Source organism: Amphiura filiformis, chromosome 16, assembly GCF_039555335.1.
Source record: "Amphiura filiformis chromosome 16, Afil_fr2py, whole genome shotgun sequence".
Classification (NCBI taxonomy): domain Eukaryota; kingdom Metazoa; phylum Echinodermata; class Ophiuroidea; order Amphilepidida; family Amphiuridae; genus Amphiura; species Amphiura filiformis.
Window position 1 is genome coordinate 38,359,062 of NC_092643.1, and position 15,544 is coordinate 38,374,605.

The 15,544-nt window shown below is 36.6% G+C and overlaps 1 protein-coding gene across 1 annotated transcript in view; it reads left to right on the forward strand.

Moving 5' to 3' along the window:
- Positions 1–662: 662 nt before the first annotated feature.
- The window catches only part of LOC140172625 (uncharacterized), a 32,793-nt gene continuing 17,911 nt past the window's right edge, over positions 663–15,544 (forward strand). The window contains 2 exon segments of the mRNA XM_072195762.1: positions 663–2,289; positions 14,459–14,502. Coding sequence (XP_072051863.1) covers positions 690–2,289; positions 14,459–14,502 — 1,644 coding nt within the window. The 5' untranslated portion in view covers positions 663–689.

Sequence of the window (15,544 nt, forward strand, 5' to 3'; positions counted from 1 at the left end):
CAAATGAGTCAAGTGATCCATCTGTTACCAAGAAAGGTTTTCTGTGTCATATGAAACTTTCAAAACGGGCTCAGTCTTTTTTACATAATGAACCATTGTGACTAAACGCAATGATGTGTGACGCTATTAATTGGTCTACATGTGTAAAACAAATATGGCCACACATAAATTTTTACATTTTGTTAAATAGTTTATTTCAAAAATAACTGGTTGTGGATCCATAGTTGTATTGATCGTACAACATATTGAAAATGAGTGAAAATGTTGTCTAATTATTCTTCAGGAGCCCGTTGATTTGACAACGATACGGTACGCTAATACCATCAAAGAGATCAAGTGAGATGATATACCACCATTAAATCGCACACGTGACTCTACTCTCTCTTCCTATAATGCAACCCCTGGTCTAATATTCGACGCATCAAGTATAATTTCGTTATAATTTTTATCTGGTTATGAATGTTTGTTAACGAAAGACATACGACTTTTATCGGTAGATCTGGCGGATTTGACGTTGAATATATGATCAACAAACTTCCACCAGGATTGATCTAAATGAATGAAATAAAACAAGCTTGTTTGACAATTTTCGAAGACGTAGACTCTTTCGCTAATGGTATGCACTTTTTTTGTTTGTTTCCATTACAGAAATTGGCGACGTCCACGTGAGTGGGACTACTTAATGCCGCATGTATTGCGGGCAGAGATTTTACAACAAAGTGTTACGATATTTATCTCATAAAAGACACCATGAAATGGGAATTCGTCCTTACTGGTATGACTACAAGAGCAAAACGAGAAACATGACGTCCGTGGTTAAGAATGCAAAGGACGGTTTCACTGTTTCTAGAATCAAGATGAGATGCGAAAAACAGCTACATGATAGGCAGTGTAAACTGATTCATGGTAAACGTATCAATCGACCAAGGAATTACGACAAAGATACAAAGTCTTCTGTCGCATCAGGGGAATCGTCTACGAAAATGGATACAGGATTAAACAAGGAAAAACATCTTAAATGTACATTTTGTAACAAATGTTGCACAACTTCAGATGATTTGAAGAAACATGAACGTATTCATACTAAAGAGAAGCCTTTTAAGTGTACGTTTTGTAACAAAGGCTTCACAACGTCAGGTAGTTTGAAGGTCCATGAACGCATACATACTGGAGAGAAATCATTTAGGTGTTTATTTTGTAACAAAGGCTTCACAACGTCAGGTGACTTGAAGAGACATGAGCGTATTCATACCAAAGAGAAGCATTTTAGATGTTTATTTTGTAACAAAGGCTTCACAACATCAAATAATTTAAAGAACCATGAACGTATACATACTGGAGAGAAGCCTTTTAAGTGTGCATTTTGTAACAAAGGCTTCACAACGTCAGGTTGTTTGAAGAACCATGAACGTATACATACTGGAGAGAACCCATTTAGGTGTACATTTTGTCACAAAGGTTTCACACAGTCAGGTCACCTGAAGAGACATGAACGAATACATACTGAAGAGAAGCCTTTTAGATGTACATCTTGTAACAAGGGCTTCACAACGTCAGGTAATTTGAAGAGACATGAACGTATCCATACTGGAGAGAATCCTTTTAGATGTACATTTTGTAACAAAGGCTTCATAGAGTCAGGTAGTTTGAAGGAACATGAACGTATACATACTGGAGAAAAGCCTTTTAGATGTACATTTTGTAACAAAGGCTTCACACAGTCAGGTAGTTTGAAGGATCATGAACGTATACATACTGGAGAGAAACCTTTTATATGTACATTTTGTAACAAAGGCTTCACACAGTCAGGTAGTTTGAAGGAACATGAACGTATACATACTGGAGAAAAGCCTTTTAGATGTACATTTTGCAACACAGGCTTCACAAGGTCAGGTCACTTGAAGAGACATGAACGAATACATACCGGAGAGAAGCCTTTTAAATGTTCAGTTTGTAACAGAGGCTTCACAATGTCAGGTAACGTGAAGAGACATGAACGAATACATACTGAATAGAAGCCTTTTAGATGTACATTTTGTAACAAAGGCTTCACAAGGTCAGGTCACTTGAAGAGACATGAATGAATACATACCGGAGAGAAGCCTTTTAGATGTATATTTTGTAACAAGGGCTTCATATCGTCAAGTGACTTGAAGAGACATGATCGAATTCATACTAAAGAGAAGCCTTTTAGATGTATATTTTGTAACAAACACTTTACACAATCATGTCAATTGAAAAGACATGAAGGTATACATACAAAAGAGAAGCCGCTTAAATATCGATTGTGTAATAAAAGTTGTACACACTAAGACAATTTGAAGGCACGTGAACGTATTTACACAACAAAAACAAACCTTCAGTGTAGATTTAAAAACAAATACATGTACATGTACTTCGCGGCCCTGCAAAGTGCTAACACTTCAAAGTGTTCATAGTTCTGGTCGCTAGGGTTCAACTCCCCGCACAGGCATGGAATACTACGTAATATGTATCATGTTCGCTTCCATCTAGCGATCAATAACCTGAATAACCCATAATGTAATCCAATTCAATGCATAAGCTCATACACCTGTGGTTCTTTGATGTTAACTGCATACAATAATGAAAATATAAACATTGGTCAATAATGAACGTTGGTCAAAAGACGAGCTTACTGAAGTGAAAAATTATGTGCATGCAGAATCAACATTTATGCATATTGCCTTGAAAATCATAAAAAGCGATTACTTGATCAACTCAAATGATTTTATTAGCGTTATTTATAAACCATATTTCAATATTTCTAAATGTTCTATATGCCTTTTGACCTAGAAATGTATGAATTTGATGCAAAATCGTGATGAAAAATAATATTTTATCAGTCAGATTCAGAGAGAGAAAACCTCATTACACTCGTTAATTACATCACAATCGAAACATAGATGGTCAAGTTCATAGGGAATGTTACAAACTGTTGTATGTTTTACTATTTCGTTTTCTCTGTAGGGAATGTGTTTTATCGTTAAAATCGGATATGAAAAACTATCAAAAATACAGCACAAACGGGCATCACTATTTGTGTGCACAATACAAATTTACGAATTATATAGAAGTGAAATATGACACTTATAAAAGCTGTATCTTGAAAAGGATATTACTCTAATGCTAGAATCTCGGCATGGAAACTCGTGTGAAATGAAGAAAAATATATCGGATTGATTTTGTGTGCCTTTTGAGCGTTAAATGTTTCAAAATGTCAAAATGAACAAAATTCGAGTAACTATGATGTCATCAATATGACATTAATATTCATGAAGAAGAATTATTGCTCCCTCAAAAAAGAAATGATTAACAAATCGTTGTCTGTATTCCATAGTGGCGTATAGTGGTTCGCCGCGAATAAACAACTTTTCGAGAAAATCGGGTTTGAAGAAATGCCAATTTAAAATCGAGTTGTGTAAATCAGACATTCATTATATTTTGTAAATGATGTGAAATTTTTGTAGTAAACTAAATAGATTTTATTGTTATATATTTTTCAAAAGAAATAAATACATACTATTGCTGGCAAACTGAAAATAAAAAGCACAAAACTATACGTCACTATGGAAAACAAACAAAACGCAATACCCTAACCTAACGTTAACCTTACGCCACCTCGGTCGCCGTGTAATCCCTATGGCGTTACTTTTCGTCGTTTGTATTCCATAGTGGCGTATAGGTCCGATACGTGTACGCCACTATGACATACAATGTTTTTCATTTTTGCCGATATTTCTTAATTATAAAATGTGTATACAAAGTGGCGTATGGTCGATACGCCACTATGGAATACAAAAATGTCACTTTGTAACTATACGCCGCATTTAATTAATTCATTACTAATTAATTAGCTAATTATGACTGATGAGACTTAGAAAAAATGAAAGAGAACATCATTAAAGACATTTGTGCCAATTTTCAAAAAAATCACTATACGCCACTATCATCAGATATTCGGATATTCTTTACCGTGGGATTACCGCCCTCTGTTGATGACAGCCCAGGTCGAAATTCCAGTTGAAACCAGTTGAAATAGGCAACTGGTTTCAACTGGACTTAAGGGCGTAAACCACTAAATAACTTCTCCATTGAAAAGCACGTAAAAATCACCGTTTTTAAACGACGTTTTCTACCAGGCGTGACAATATTTTTCACTTTTTAACGTCATCCCTGTATTAATTAAGGACTGAAATTTCATTTAAGCTTCAATTTTGGGGAACTTTACAGGTTCAGTTTTTATTTTAAAATGTTGAAAAGCGACGCCGCTATTTCAACGCCAAAACTAGCATTAAAACTTGTTCCGTTAGCAGTAATTCGGAGAGGGCCTACTTTTCTTGTGAAATCGATTTGTATAATTTCATATCTATTTTAGTCATTAAGGGGGTACTACACCCCTGCCCAATTTTGCGCCTATTTTTGGATTTTTCTCAAAAATTATAGCGCATTGGGGACAAGTAAGATATGTATATTATAGGGGCAAGGACTACAACTACTGCACTGGAAATTTTATTTCAGCACAGACAACAGTTGCGGAGTTACAGTCAAAAATGAGGGAAAACCATTATTTGATCAATAAATCAATAAGTACTTGCTTTGAGTTGCTGAAATTTCAGTACAGTAGTTGTAGTCCTTGCCCCTATAATATACATATCTTACTTGTCACCAATGCGCTATAAATTTTGAGAAAAATGCAAAAAAGGGCACAAAATTGGCCATGGGTGTAGTACCCCCTTAGGTTAGCATCTTTCATTTAAATCAGAATATGTCAACCTCACGAAGAACATGGTCCCTAAGGACACCACATTGTCTCATGTAGCCATATACGTTTAACCGGAACTCATCACCATTTCACCTTTCAATCAATCAATCAGTCTTTATTTCATTCAATATACAACAATACAATAACAGCAAAACAACACATTTGAATGAGGAGATGCTCAGAAGGCCAAAAAGGCCTGAACAAGCACCCCCTTAACCTTAGCCTAGGTTTCTTAATTTGTCTAATAAAATACAATTACATACATACAAACACCCCCACCCTCTTTCATACATTCTTGTAGAACGAACTAAGCAGGAAAAAAATGATGAATAAAGAACATGCATAATATAAGTGTAAGACAAATTAGGATTTCATAACATATGCTCACGTATATCGCAAAAGAAAGCTGACATTTTGTGAATATAGTATAAATGCTAAGAGATCAGTTAATTTTAATCGATTTTTGTTTTAAAAGGAGAAAAATAAAAATAAGTAAATCAAAACTAAGAGGTATTAAGTGTACATTTCCATAAGGTTTGTTTTAATTTGGGATCTAAAGAGTTTTACTGATGTAGCCGTTTTGGCGCATCTGTCAATCGAATGCCATTTTCTTGGCCCGGCGGTTCTTATTGTTTTGTTAGCAAACTCTGTTTTTGTAAGACAGATCTTGTAATCTTCAGCGTTTCTTGTGTGATACCTGAGGTGATTCCTCTGCTCAACGAAATAACTATTGAAGCCCTTTGGTAACAGAATGATATTATACTTGTACATGAAAGTGCTTAGTTCGAGATCATAACTATCATAAACATTAAGCAAATTGTAATTCTTGAAAATAGGGGCTGAGTGACTTAAAAAGTGACTATTCAATATCATTCTAAGGGCTTTTTTTTTTGGAGTTTGAAAATCTTTTCCATATATTTTTGACAAGTATTTCCCCACGCGGAGTGATTTAGTGTAATACGCCCTTGAACCGCACAAGAGGTTTGAAATTATTTTAACTTTTCTCTATTTTTGGAAACAATAAACCATTCTAAGAAAAAGTGTCATTTCTTTAATTCATACATTACACCAATCTGCTATAAGGGTTCTCTAAACAATTTTTGATAACATTAAAAAAACCGCCATTTTGGGTACTTTTGACCAATTATGGATAAACAGAGTTTATAGCAGGTTTGATCGATCTTTAAATACAATTATGACGTCATAGTAGTTAAAACTTTAACAACAGTGAGTCAAATAACTTAAGTTGCACATTACATAAGCAAAATGCACAAAGGTTTCTGACCCCCCACATGATAAGCATCATCTCATTGCACGAGTATATGCCTAGGTCGAAAACGTTAGGGGTAGGGGTATAAAGACACAACACCCCCCCCTTGCGCGCATATTTTCCCCCAATGTCTGATAATATTACAATATCTTCAATCAAAGAAACTCGTCACAAACTTGGTTAATCAATTTCCCTCTAGAGAATTGAAAACGGCCGCATTGTAAATAATAACGCCATATACCGACCAAATTTCGTTAAAATTGAGAAGAAAATAGACACGTCACCTTAAAACGCTATTGATAAGGCAGTTGGAGGTACATGGATACCTTTCATGGAATAAATGTTTCCGAGAGTATCTTATAAACGCATTTCATGTTATACGTTTTTCAAATATTGTACCATTTTCTTAAACAAAAATTTTAAAAGTTGAATGGTTATTCGATTTTAAACTCAAAATGGTATATCTGAACAAACATGGCCGCCATTGCCAACTTTGGTACCAAACCCTGTTTCCAACGAGTTTTCCAGAAATTTATACTCTAAAATCTTAATGTTTGAAAGCTTCGGGATTATAAAATAGAATATTCTCATTTCAAAATAAATCAGTTTGAGGGGAAAACTTTCTTTAATAACTTTAAATTCCGAATGTTATGGCTCATTCCACCATTTTTTAACATGCTTTCAAGGGCGTAAACCACCAAATAACTTCTCCATTGACAAGCACGTAAAAAATCACCGTTTTTAAACGACGTTTACTACCAGGCGTGACAATATTTTTCACTTTTTAACGTCATCCCTGTATTAATTAAGGACTGAAATTTCATTTAAGATTCAATTTTGGGGAACTTTACAGGTTCAGTTTTTTATTTAAAAAATGTTGAAAAGCGACGCCGCTATTTCAACGCCAAAACTAGCATTGGGGTGTGTCGGGGGATGGAAAATGTGCTTGCCATAAGTTTACATTATGGTGCTCATGTAGCAAATTTGTCTAAAATGGCAGATTTAGTTAGGGAGGCTGAATTTGAACTTTGTGGGGGACACAATTTCGGACTTTATGCAACATTATTCTGTTATTATCAAATTTATAGGGGTTTGAGGTTATATTTCCTAAACTTCGTCAGCAATTTGCCATTCGTCACAGCTGAAATACTTTTTTTTAAATGGAGGGAGGAAATATGGCTTTTAAAAGTGGTTCGTACTCAGAAAGTTTGAATGCCTCTCATGGGGTCAAATATTACAAACTTACGGTACTAAAACATCTGAGCGTATTCCTGGTTATCCAATGAACTTATGCTGTTTCTTTGTATACAGTAAGCTTATAACATTTGGCCCCTGTGGGCCATTCAAACTTTCTGAGTGCGTAAAATTTTTCATGTTGGGTTGTGTGCCGGTCGGGGTTTGTGTTTATATGTTGTCATGTTTAATTGTAACACTTTGGGTTGGTGAAACTGTTCATTCTTTCTTATTAAATATATTCAGTTTCCTCTTGTAGCGAGCAATCGTTCCCCATTGTGTTTATTTGTTCTTGTGCAGGATGCGTATCCCCATTACCGTATTCACCTGTATTCGCCTGTATTCACCTGTATTCACCTGTTCTTCGGGCTCTGGAAATAGGGTTGATGCCCTGTGATGCCCACCCAATTTCATCCTATTATTCACTGCATGATAACTTAATATATGCCATGGAAAATATTTTAATTGGAAACTTGTTGCCAGAGACATCCAACTCCAAATGTAAATTTGTTGAACTTCTTGGCTAGGGCTTTATCCACTGCTGTCTTGAAGCAATTCATTGTTGGAGCATTTACTGTCTCGTTTGGCAGGTCATTCCAGGTGTTTACTACTCTGTTGGAGAAGGAGTGCTCTCTAAGTCTAAGTCTTGAGTGCTGCTTCATGATTTTGAGGCTATGTCCTCTGGTCACCGACGTGTGGCTTGTCATTTCAAATATGGCTTCTTTGGCTACATCATTAATCCCATGCATGATCTTGTAAGTCTGGATCATGTCGCCTCTCAAACGTCTGTGGGCCAGTGTAGGGAGTCTCAATTCTCTCAATCTTTCTTCATACGACTTATCTTTCAACTGTGGTTCTAACTTACTGGCCCTTCTTTGGACTTTTTCCACCAGCTGGTTGTCTTTGTGATGCAGAGGGCTCCAAATGCAGTTTGCATACTCCAAGTGAGGCCTTACTATGGTCTTGTACAGTGTTCTCAACAAGTCTTCATCAATGAAATTAAAAGTCCTCCTGATGATCCCAACCATACTATTCGCCTTCTTCACCACCATTGCAACATGCTTTCTCAATGTTAATGTTGGATCGAACTTTACTCCAAGATCTTTTTCTTCCTGAAACACATCCAGGTTCCTTCTACTGTTTCCATCAGACATGCTGTATGTGTGAGGATCTTGTTGGTTGCCATAATGCATAGTGCCACATTTGGAGACGTTAAAACCAAGCTGCCATCGGTCTGACCAATCACTCAGCTCATCCAGATCTCTTTGTAGCTTGTTGCAGTCATCCACATCTTGAACATGTGTAAAAACCTTGGTGTCATCAGCAAAAACCTTAACACAACTCTGTACTACATCCGGGAGATCGTTGATGAAAACCACAAATAAAATTGGTCCCAAGACACTGCCTTGCGGAATGCCACTAAGTACATTGGTCCATGATGAGGATTTTCCATTTACCATCACTCTCTGTTTCCTTCCAGTCAGGAATGCCTCAATCCACTTCAGTAATGGACCGTCAATGCCATGTGCTCAGGAACTCCATGACCTTATCTCTTACAATGGATTCCACCTCCCTCGTCCAGCATACTCGTCCACATCTCCATAATTTCTAGTAATTGTGTGACACATGACCTCCCAGGTCTAAAACCATGTTGGTCCTCGCTAAAGAGATCGTTTGCATTCAGTAACTCCATGACCTTATCTCTTACAATGGATTCCAGTAGTTTGCAGATCACTGATGTTAAGCTCACTGGTCTGTAGTTTCCTGGTGACTTGACACTCCCTTTCTTAAAGATGGCAGTAACATTGGCAATCTTCCAGTCAGACGGAAGCACACCCTCACTCAGGGACCGGTTGTAAACTGTTGTAAGTGGAGATGCTATAGCCTCAGCTGCTTCTTTTTAGTATCCTGGGGTGAAAACCATCTGGACCAGGTGACTTGGACGGCTGCAATTTCAATAATTTCTTCAGCACTTCTTCCACAGAAACTGAAATTGTATTCAGAGTTTCTCCCTGGTGTCTGGTCTCAGGTTCTGGTATATTACTGGTATCCTCTTTAGTAAATACACTTGAAAAGAAAGAATTCAACTCTTCTGCTTTGTCTTCATCTGTATGCGCTGTGGACCCAGAATTACCTATTTTACAGAAAGGATGATTTATTTACGCACATTTTCATATCAAAGGTCGTTAAATATTAACAACACAGTAGTGTTTTTAAAGAAAAATACCCGAATTTTAAAGTTGCAGTTTACAGCGACCAATGGTAATTACGCAAGCATTATGGCACGTAAACACCCCCATTTATCTTCGCTCGCGTTGACTTAAAATCAATACGAGGGTTGGTCAATAATATCCCGCAACCATTATTTATCTCCGCTCATGCATGACTTAGGCGACTGTTACTTACGATCAATAAAGTTTGTACCTTTGTCTTTCAAAACGCACAACAATTAGTATCAGAGTACCTTTAATTACGTAATCCCATTTGCATAAAGTCATTACTATATGTACACTGACAATTGTCAACATTGGCGGGAAATTTGAATTGACGTTGAGGAACGTGTAATAAAAAGAAGCAGAAGTAAGGATCAAAGCAGTTTACAAGCCTTATTTTTGGTATGAGGTAATCTGAGTATATTCAATTGATAATTGTGAAAAAAGAAATGTATCCGTCAATAGATGAGGAAAGGGACCGTCTTTGAACTTCACCAAAAATAGGCCTATAACAACAAGCAAAAATGGTGTGAAAATCGCGAAAAAGAGCCCACACGGCAGAAGAAAGAATCCAAATTATCTCCAAAATAAAACAAAACCAAATATGGTTATTGGTATGGTATTAGAGATCATAGTCAGGACAATAGAATTTGTTGCAACAAAAATAGAAATATGCGCATGCGTTGATGGTATGCATGATTGAAAGTACCAAAATGTATGAAAAAAGTAAAATTTCATCAAAAAAGCGCTAAAAATATGACTAATACAAGGTTTGCGGAACAGTAGCTGTGTGAGTGAATTGCTATACAAGTCTTATGCTAAAATTAGACACACCTTTCGAAATTCAAATTTCTTATTCAATCCAGAGCCTCTCTATGGTGTGCTACTTTAATTACAAAAACAAGACCTTTTGAAAACAAGGGTTCATTATGAAAGAAATGTTTATAACTTCACCACTGGGACCTCCCTTTTTAATAATCAGTAGATACCCAATCAAACCAGGTACCATTGGTTAAATTTTGTCATCGATTAATCTTTCTATCTCTTATTATGTAAAGAACAATGGGTGATAAAGCCTACTCAAAATTGGAGATATTCAACACGATTTCTTTTCTTAATAAAAATGATATATGTCTAAAAAGAGTCCAGCATCATGCCTATGTTATCGGTCTATAAAGCTGCAAAAACCGTGTCAGATTCCATACTTTTATTCTCGAGATATTTGGAATTATGTAACAATACCTCAATTTGGCGCGAGATTTTCTTGACTACTCTTCACCATAAATCAGGCAGTGCCCATACGCTATTGTGTTTATGCTAATGTCATTACGTAATCAAGCATTCAGCATCGCTAATACATATTCGTTTTGAAAGACAAAAGTACAAACTTGATTTAGCGTAAGTAACAGTCATCCAAGTCATGCATGAGCGGAGATACACCATAGTTGCGGGAACTTATTGACCAGCCCTCGTACAAATAGCTGCAACTTTTACATTCGGGTATTTTTCTTTAAAAACACTGTGTTGTTAATATTGAACGAAATTGGCATGATTGGACAAATGAGGTATCAAAACGCTGGTAAATAAATCATCCTTCTTTCTATGTTGAAATATTGTGAACACACTTATTAGTTCTGACGCTATAGGCGTATTTATTACAGCTGCGTTACTTTTTGTGCAGTCTTTATTTGCCCTCAACAGGATCTGCAATATTATAGAATAAGTAAATATCAACAAGTTCCTTCTCCATAGAACTAATATTAGGTATATCACCTCAAAAATAAGGGCAGCAGAAACACGTTATTTAATGTTTCTACATGAATGACCTTTATTAAAGCATCAAAATCAAAAACCGAATTGAAATCGGTCAATGCATTGTGACGTAGTGTCAATTTTAAGATGCTCATAAATGGAATGCAAATCTGCCACAAATTGCTATAATGACAAAATTGGCACATTTCGAGATTTTGAAGGTTTATTTGGACACTTACTTGAAAAAGCAACGTTAATTTAAGTATCACAGGTTAATTGCCTATCTTTTTTAACTTCGTCAAAGAAAACAAAATTAAAAAATCTAAAAAAAAATTAATCTATCATTGAATAATTATAATAAATTAACCAAATATACTATTTTAGCAATTCCGGCCAATCTGCAGACAAATACAAGTTGAAAAAATGACTAAGTTCAGCTAATTAATATGCAAAATTGATGCCAAAAGAAAACCGTACATGATATCAGGGTGCGGGTTTTTCACAAACATATGTATACAAAGTTCTTTCAATTGATAACAAAAAATACACAAAAAGTAATCAATTATGCAAATTAGCTTATTACAGCTAATTATGTATTCATGATATTATTATGTAAATTAGGCATGAGTAATTTTTTTTTTTTCGATGTTTAATGAAAGTCTTTATATTCATCATGAATTTGTCAAGTATGAACCTGTTATGATGTTGAGTAAAGAATCTGCAGTTAATTACTTTAATATAACTAGCGGGATACCCGCGCTTGGCGCGGGTCCCCGCTAGATGGGAGCGTTCACCATAACAGGAATAATTACTGAACAGGTCGTACTTTTTTATCCTCATTTTAATTGATTTTTTCTTTATAGTACCGCTTCATGTTGTTTATACAACAAACATCTTTTTCCCGTATTTATTACGTCCTCTCATAGCGTGTCTGCGGACGTGTTCACCCGTTATCATAATCCCGTGACCCGTCCATGTACCTTTTTGTCCTTTATTTTTCCTTCTTTCCGTATTTATCATGTCCACTGGTCTCTGGCTCGTAGTCGCGTGACTCTGCGCCGTTTACGCGCCCATTGGCGTAGTGCGCATTACGCACGAGGCGCCGACGCGCTGCCGGCCAGCTGCAGTGACGCGTAAGCTGACAACTGATTTTCATAACAAAAAACCCGTTTTTACCCATATTTTCACTGTTTTTGCAGCCAATTCTTGACCGTTTTCAACCAAATAAAGTTTATACACGTTCCCGTATATTCATCGATCTCCCGTATGAATTTGGCGACATTTGGATCGAAACTGACGGAGCCTTTCCATGATACATAGATACATAGATAGATAGATAGATAGATAGATAGATACATACAACATTTCACTATTTATAGTAAGACTAGCGGGATACCCGCGCTTCGCGCGGGTCCCCGCTAGATGGGAGCGTTCACCATAACAGGAATAATTACTGAACAGGTCGTACTTTTTTGTCCTCATTTTAATTGAATTTTTCTTTATAGTACCGCTTCATGTTGTTTATACAACAAACATCTTTTTCCCGTATTTATTACGTCCTCTCATAGCGCGGGTCCCCGCTAGATGGGAGCGTTCACCATAACAGGAATAATTACTGAACAGGTCGTACTTTTTTGTCCTCATTTTAATTGAATTTTTCTTTATAGTACCGCTTCATGTTGTTTATACAACAAACATCTTTTTCCCGTATTTATTACGTCCTCTCATAGCGTGTCTGCGGACGTGTTCACCCGTTATCATAATCCCGTGACCCGTCCATGTACCTTTTTGTCCTTTATTTTTCCTTCTTTCCGTATTATCATGTCCACTGGTCTCTGGCTCGTAGTCGCGTGGCTCTGCGCCGTTTACGCGCCCATTGGCGTAGTGCGCATTACGCACGAGGCGCCGACGCGCTGCCGGCAAGCTGCAGTGACGCGTAAGCTGACAACTGATTTTCATAACAAAAACCCGTTTTTACCCATATTTTCATTGTTTTTGCAGCCAATTCTTGACCGTTTTCAACCAAATAAAGTTTATACACGTTCCCGTATATTCATCGATCTCGTATGAATTTGGCGACATTTGGATCGAAACTGACGGAGCCTTTCCATGATACATAGATACATAGATAGATAGATAGATAGATAGATACATACAACATTTCCCTATTTATAGTAAGATACAAAAAAAAAACTTCGACATTTTGACGGCGTCTGGAATAGAATTTTCATTTTTTCTGTAAATATGGTATGTGTCACCATTGCTCAAAGCCAAATCCGAAAAGTAAAAATAAAAATTCATTTGCAATGAGACTTAAAATTAACATTTTGTTATCTGGATTAACATGGGAAGAGAAACGGTAAACGGAACAGCCCCTCTATTATACCGCGTATACAAAAATGGTGTGGCCTTGGACACATACAATGGCTTAGAGCTATTGTGGTTTGGAATATTACTCCCTTTAAACTCACTTAAAAAATGTTTTGTTTCAAATCGTTTCCCTCAAGTGTGCCATTCGTTGTCGACGGAAATAATTTACATGCTTAGACAGATTAGTATTTCAGCTAAATGGTGGTAGATCTTGATTTTTCAAAAGGCCTATATTTATTGATTTATGAGGGATCTTCAACAATCCATAAAAATAGGTAGTAGCTCTTAAACGAAGCAATATTAAATTAAAAAAAACCCGATGGTAGTCACAGAAAGGTTTCACACACCATATATCAAAAATTCAAACAATTGTGATAAATAGCACATATGAGGAAATTAATTTTTCTGCATGGATGTTTGCCAAAATTGAACAACTTTCATGCGCGCGCTTTTCAATTTACTGTTATGCTTGCATGCACAGTGTGGCAGAAGTATTGTGCAGCCACTGTGACATGCCTACTAATATCCAAAGTTAGACCAGGTCTAAAGTTAGACCTGTTCTAACTTTATTTGTACACTAGCGGGTACCCGCGCTTCGCGCGGGCCCCCGCTAGATGAGTAAACGGGAGCGGTTAGTAAACTGGAGCGGTTAGCATAAACGATGGAAAATGGTAATCATGACAATTGGTATCGATTTAACAGCTCAATTATTAGGACCTACTCGGTCAGTGATGTGGTAACATTTGTTGCCTCCATTTTAGCATAATCTTTTGCGTAATTTTTGTACCAAACACCCTTTTGACTTATTTTTTCTTTGTCTTTCATTTTTTCTTTCAGTTTCTCTCTCTATCACTTTCTATTTCTTGCTTTCCCGTAGTGACGTGCGTAGCACATTGAAAGGGGGGGGGGGAGGTTGTTCAGTTCCCCCGCAAGGAGTCTGATTAGGAGTGTGAAGGGGAAAATTTAATCCCGCGAATCCCCTGAATGACCAACAGAAGTGGGGAGGGAATTGCCCGCCTGCCCCCCCCTTTTGCACACCACTGCTTTCCCGTTATTTCGTTCCATTTCTCTCCTTTTTATTTTCTTGCTTGTTCCCTTTCTTTCTTTCTCTCTGTCTCTCTCTCTCTCTCTCGCTCTTTCTGTCTTTCTTTCTTTCTGTCTGTCTGTCTGTCTGTCTTTTTTTTGTCTTTCCCATTCTTTTCGTTTCTCTCACCCTTTCTCTTTCTTGCTTTCTTTCTTTCTTTCATTCTTTCTTTCATTCTTTCTTTTTCTTTCTTTTTTTCTTTCTTTCTGTTTTTCTTTCTTTCTTTCTGTCTGTCTGTCTGTCTTTCATTCTTTGTCTTTCTTTATGTCTTTCTTTCTGTCTGTCTCTCTGTCGTTGTCTTTCTTTCTTTCTGCATGTCTGTCTTTCTTTCTTTATCTTTCTTTCTTTCTGTCTGTCTGTCTTTCTTGCTTTGTCTTTCTTTCTTTCTTTCTTTCTGTCTTTCTTTCGTTGTCTTTCTGTCTGTCTGTCTTTCTGTCTTTCTTTCTTTGTCTTTCTTTGTCTTTCTTTCTTTCTTTCTTTCTTTCCTGTATACATATGTACATGTGGGTTTCTGGTTAACCTCATATTTGGCCATACTAAAAAGTGCCCATTTTTGCGGTCTTCGTGCGAATTTGTTCCACTTTTGCACGCTTTTGCGCATGTATGTGGCCGTTTCTTTCTTTCTTTCGTTCGTTCTTTCTTTTAAATTTGTTTCTGTTTCATCAAGTAGGCCTATACTATAGCAACATTGGGTTTCAAGAAGGTTGAGTTACATAGGCGTAACTTCAGGTGGTGGGGTGGGGGAAATGGTAATAGCTGGTAAATATGGCAATTGGTATCGCTTTTACCCAATAACGCGTGTTTGTATATTAGAATTTGACCAAAACACAAATCCATTT